The 5,184-nt window shown below is 70.1% G+C and overlaps 2 protein-coding genes across 2 annotated transcripts in view; one reads left to right on the forward strand and one right to left on the reverse strand.

Annotated features, from left to right (window-relative positions):
• Positions 1–1,716: 1,716 nt before the first annotated feature.
• CHLNCDRAFT_136975 (hypothetical protein) lies at positions 1,717–3,910 on the reverse strand (the record flags this gene model as incomplete). The annotated part of the gene is made up of 8 exons (XM_005845346.1): positions 1,717–1,808; positions 1,938–2,117; positions 2,323–2,436; positions 2,668–2,801; positions 3,040–3,226; positions 3,370–3,456; positions 3,664–3,764; positions 3,861–3,910. The coding sequence occupies 8 exons, from the start codon at positions 3,908–3,910 to the stop codon at positions 1,717–1,719; spliced, it is 945 nt and encodes a 314-aa protein (XP_005845408.1).
• Positions 3,911–4,281: 371 nt separating this feature from the next.
• Positions 4,282–5,184, forward strand: part of CHLNCDRAFT_136976 (hypothetical protein) — a gene marked incomplete at both ends in the record, with an annotated part of 3,003 nt that continues 2,100 nt past the window's right edge. The window contains 3 exons of the mRNA XM_005845213.1: positions 4,282–4,288; positions 4,450–4,580; positions 4,786–5,000. Of these exons, the coding sequence (XP_005845275.1) occupies positions 4,282–4,288; positions 4,450–4,580; positions 4,786–5,000 (353 nt within the window). The remainder of the gene's footprint in view (positions 4,289–4,449; positions 4,581–4,785; positions 5,001–5,184) is intronic.

The following is a 5,184-nucleotide window of genomic DNA, read 5'->3' on the forward strand; positions in this document are numbered from 1 at the left end:
GTACCGAGCAGAGAGAGAGGTGGCGATGGGCGACGGCACGCAGCAGGTAAGGCGCAGCCAGCAGCGGCAGCCAGCCGGCAGCACGCGGCAGGCAAGGCGGTGCCGGCAGCAGACAGCCACACCAAGCCGCTCACCGCTCCCGGGACCGCCATCGGCCCCTGCCGCCCAAACTGCACGCTGCAGCCGTACGGAAGGTCGAGGCTGCTGATGCCGGCGGCGGCGGACCGGTGGTGGGGCGGCGCCGGCATGGGGAGCGGCGCGGGGCCTGCCTCCCAGGCAGAGGGCGGCGCGGGGCGGAGGCGGGGCGGCAGCGGGGGGGCGTAGTGCTCGGCGGCGGAATAGTGCTGCTCGGCGGCATACTGCACATCATGGTACTGATCCTCGCTGTACTGCCAGTCCTGCTGGTACTGCTGCGGCGCCTGCTCCTGGTGGTGGGGGTAGTAGGCCCCGGGCTGGGGCTGGGGCGGCGCCACCGCGCCGTAGCCGCCATACAACCCCTCGTCCCGCTCGCCGCCCCAGTACTGCCGCGCCGCCGGCTGCGGCTGCTGGTACGGCTCCAGCTGCGGCGCGGGCGCCACGGGCACCGGCACGAAGCGCATGGCGTAAGGGTCCAGCTGCGGCGGCTGCTGGGCGGGCTGGGAGTGCACCGCCGCCGCGTCGTGCGCCAGGCTGGCGCCCAGCAGCGTCTGCGTCGACTCCAGAGAGTCCACAAGCTCGCTGCCAGGGCTCATGCGCTGTGCGCGGGCGTGGGAGGCGATGGGGACCGGCGCCGAGGCGGTGGCGGCCACTGAGGCCACCGCCGCCACGCAGAAGGAGGCCAGCTCGGACATCCAGTTGTCGCCACACCCGCCGTCGGCCTCCTCGTCGAGCAGCATGAGGTCGGGCACCTGCTGCGGCGCGCAGCGCGGCTCCATCAGCGCATTCATGGCGGGGGTGGTCGCCGCCGGGGTGCCGCGCCTGCGAGGGAGGGCCAGGGGAGAGCAGCGGCGAGGGGCGTCAGACGCCGCGGGCGTAGTGACGGTAGTCCCGCCGGCGGGGTGTCAGCGCCGTCCGACGGCGAAAGCCTCCCAGCGACCCCGAAACAGAATTCTAAGGCTAAATTTCGATCGGGGAGCAGCCCCTGGGGCGCCATTGGGCCGGGGGCGGCAGGGGTCCACCATCCCAGAACTAGGACCACCTTGCTGCCATCCGCCCAAGAGGAGGCGTCGACGGCTCCAAAGTGCTCACTCCGCTGCCATCCAAGGAGACGCTGCCCGAGCAGCGGGGCCAGCCCACGTGCCTTGCATGTGCGCCGCGGTGCGCGCCACTGCGGCCAGAGGCACCCACGCCACCGATCCAGCCACCCAGTGTGCCAGACCCTTCCACCCACCCACCTGGTGCAGGCCTATCAACGGCTGCTGCCAATCTTGCAGTGCGCGCTGTTGCTGCTCGAGCAGCCTCTGAGTTGTATCCACGAGCCCAGGTTGGTCCCCTTGTGTTTAAAGAAGTATAGGTCGCGAGTTGCGTAGCAGCAGCGCAAGCCTGCATCAGGGTTCACCGCCGGCTGAGCTGGCGAACCGGGTAATCGCCGCCCAGCTCTCTGTTTCTCGCGACAGGCTAGTTACACAGATCAGAGCATGCAACAGGCACACTGGCCCAGCAGGTCGCACACTAAGCGTGCTCACGTTGGACGGGACGTGCATGCAGGGAGCGTCCTCCGGCTGGGTTTAACCGCTTTCAGCCAAACATCTCATCAAAATCGCGTCCACGGCCTGGTCCTGGCTGCATCATGTCCGGATGGGGCTGCCCAGGCTCGCGCTGGAAGTCGTCTGCAGCAGCAGCAACCGGAGGGTGGCGGGTCGCCCGCAAGGGGAATGAATGAATGCCACAAACACGACAGCAGCCGCCCCCGACGATCCTCCCAAGCAGCAAGGAGACGGTCCGGCCTTGCTCCCCACCTGGCCCAAAGCCGCGCATGCCTGGCGGCGCGATGGGGTCCCAGCGCGCCCCCGGCGGCAGGCTGCCGTGCCCCGGGGGCCGCCCCACGCCGCCGCCCAGGCGCCCCGGCCCAAAGATGGGGTCCCCGGGCCCCACGTGCATGCCGCCGCCGCCCCGCAGCGGCCCAGGCTCCATGAGGCCTGCGCCAGGTGGCGACAGACAGCCACATGCATGAATGGTGGGTGGGAAGACTGGCTCCACCACCCACCCCTCGCGGCTGCCACACAGCAAACGCCGCGGTGCTCCGATGCCTCTGCGCACTGATGCGGCTGCTCCCACGCCGCCGTGCACAGCCCCGCTCGCCAACAGCTCAAAGCCGGCATGCCAGCCAGCTGCACTGCTCACCTGGGAACGCCGGGCCCCCGCCATACCCCGGCGGCCGCACGCCAGGAGGCACCAGGTCATCGGCGCCGATGCCCACCGGCAGCCCCGGCGGCCGGTAGCCAACGCCGCTCACACCTGCACATGCGGGATGAAGCAGGGAGGCGACTTTAAGAGAGGCGCACCGTGCAGCCGCATGCTGCAGCGGCAGCTGCTTCCCAGGAGCAACACACAGGCGCACGACGCACGTGACCCAACGGCACGCCAGCAATGCAGGAGCACACAGAGCAACCTGGGCAGAGCACAGGGGCACAGAGCTGCAGGCATGTGCCGCATGGCAGCAGTGCAGCGCAGGGCAGTGCAGCGCACCCGGGGGCTGCTCCTGCAGCGGCTCTGCCTCCCTGCCCTCTGCCCTGCCGCTGGCCTGGGCCCTGCCCTCCTTCTGCCGCCCCGCACTGCCTGCTGCTGTGGGCCCCCCTGCCAGCACGCTGCCCAGGTGCTGCCTGCACCAAAACTGGCATGACCAGGCAATCCAGCGGTGGGCAGCATCATGCTTCCATCCAGCGGGAGGGGTCATTGAGTCGGCAGCTGTACAGCCAACCAGCCCAGCCGCGCAAGCGACTGCCGTCGACACACAAGGGCGCACGTAAAGCCTGCGCAGGCCTCAGCTAAACGAGCCGGGGCGCCCGGTGCTCCAGCTCGCTGCATGCCCCGCCCTGCCGCCATGCTGCGGCCGCGCACCTCAGCTTGGCCACGAGCTCGGTCGTGTGCTGGTAGCAGGCGGGCGCTGCGGGCTCGTCAGTCGTGAAAGCGGCAGCATCCAGCTCCAGAGTGCGGGGCTCCGAGGTGGGCGAGTCGCCCTCCACCCAGTGCACCAGCAGCTGGCCGCCCAGCACCAGGCCCTTGACGTACACCGGGGCACGCTTGCCTGCGGGGCGGTGGCGTGGGGGGCAGGCGTGGGGGGCCAGGCCAGGCGGGCAGGCCAGGCAGGCTGACGGGCCGGGCAGCATGGTGCAGTGCACACAGGCGAAAGTGCACAGTCGCGGCACACACGCCGCTGCTCCCACCCACCCTCGGTGTCCTGGTAGCGGAAGGCGTAGGCTGCATCTAATGAGTCCCATCCAGCGGGGTCCACCTCCTCGCGGCTCGTGGCAAAGTCTGGCGCGGCGACAAGACGGAAAGGTGGGGGAAAAGCTCAGGACCAGGCGGCGGAAAGGGGCCGGGTGGCATGGCAGCACGGTAGGTAGCTGCCAGGACCAGGTCCACATGTGCAGAAGTGCACATCAGGAGGCCAACAACCGAGTGCACAGATGCGTGCGGATGCGGCGGCGGCGGCGTGCGGCAGCGGCGCCGGCAGCGGCGCACCTGCGCTCTCATCCTCTGCCGCCACGCCGGGGGCCACCAGCTTGAATCCCTCTGAAAGCAGGAAGGCGTGCACAGCAAAGGCCAGCTTGTCATGGGCCGACCTGCAAGGACAAGGAGGGGCCCGCGAGGTGTAAAAGGACCTGCGAGGTGGGGCCTGCAGCAGCGGGCGGGCGCGGGGGCGCCAGCGGCGGCTGGACCTGAAGGTGGGGCGGGAGGCCCTGACCACCGCCAGCGTCGCCGCCTCCATGTCTGCAAGAGCCACTGGGTCTGCCGGGAGTGCGGTTTGGGGTGCCGAGGGCGCCTGTTCTGGAGATGCGATCACCGAGCTGGGCCAGCGCGCTGCAGGGGGCGGGAGGGGCGGTCCAAGGCTCCGCAGGGAGTGATCAGGGAATGGTCCAGCCCTCCTAACGAGCCCCCAGGACCCCCAGTGATCCAGGCCGCGCCAGTTTTCTTCCTGGGCCAGCGGCTCCTGATGCAGGTGACAACAAGTTTGAAGGCGACTGGCTGCCTGCTGCATACTTTGCTCACCTGACTGGATCGTCTGCAGCTGGCCCCACACCAGCCCACTCCCCTGCACGCGTTTGGTTGACTCCCCACACGCACAGCCGCGGCGCAGACATGGCTGGTGAGGCCGGGTGGCCTGTGGGGCTCGCCAGGGGGTGTGGGGCGTGCAGGGGCGTGCGAAGGCGGCCAGCCGCGTGGAGCAGGCCGATCGAGGGGCAGCTGTTCAAAGTGGTGGTTCGAGCCGCAGCGCCAGAATGCCCGCCCCGCCGCCCCTTGCCGCAGAGGACGGCGAGGTCAGCGCCATCGTGTGCGACAATGGCTCCGGCATGGTGAAGGCCGGCTTTGCGGGCGATGATGCGCCGCGGGCCGTCTTCCCCTCGATCGTGGGCCGCCCCAGGCACCAGGGCGTGATGGTGGGTAGCCCAGGGCCGTGCCAGGGCCGCGCTGAGGCGCAGCAGTGCATCGGGGCAACACTTGAACGCGCCGCCACCGGCGGCAGCTGGCGCGCTGCCGCTCGGCTCGCACCCCGTGCAGCCCCACGCTTGCACCCCACCCAGCACCCCCCTCCTCCGTCCCACCACCAACCCCTCCTTGCACCGCCGCGCCGTGCCGCAACAGGTGGGCATGGGCCAGAAGGACGCTTATGTGGGCGACGAGGCGCAGTCCAAGCGCGGCATCCTCACCCTCAAGTATCCCATTGAGCACGGCATCGTGACCAACTGGGACGACATGGAGAAGATCTGGCACCACACTTTCTACAACGAGCTGCGGGTGGCCCCGGAGGAGCACCCGGTGCTGCTGACGGAGGCGCCGCTCAACCCCAAGGCCAACAGGTGCGCGCCCGCCGACGTCGGCACGGGCGGCGGGGCAGCTGGGAAGCAGGCAGCCGGGCATCATGCACGCACGCATGCATGCATGGCATGCACGGGAGCCCGTGCTGCTGCTGCTCAGGGGCGGACTGAGCGTGGCAGTGCAGCTATGCTCTGGGAAGCATGCGGCTTGGGGCCGCTGGCCGTC

This window comes from Chlorella variabilis (genome assembly GCF_000147415.1).
Source record: "Chlorella variabilis unplaced genomic scaffold CHLNCscaffold_18, whole genome shotgun sequence".
NCBI lineage: Eukaryota > Viridiplantae > Chlorophyta > Trebouxiophyceae > Chlorellales > Chlorellaceae > Chlorella > Chlorella variabilis.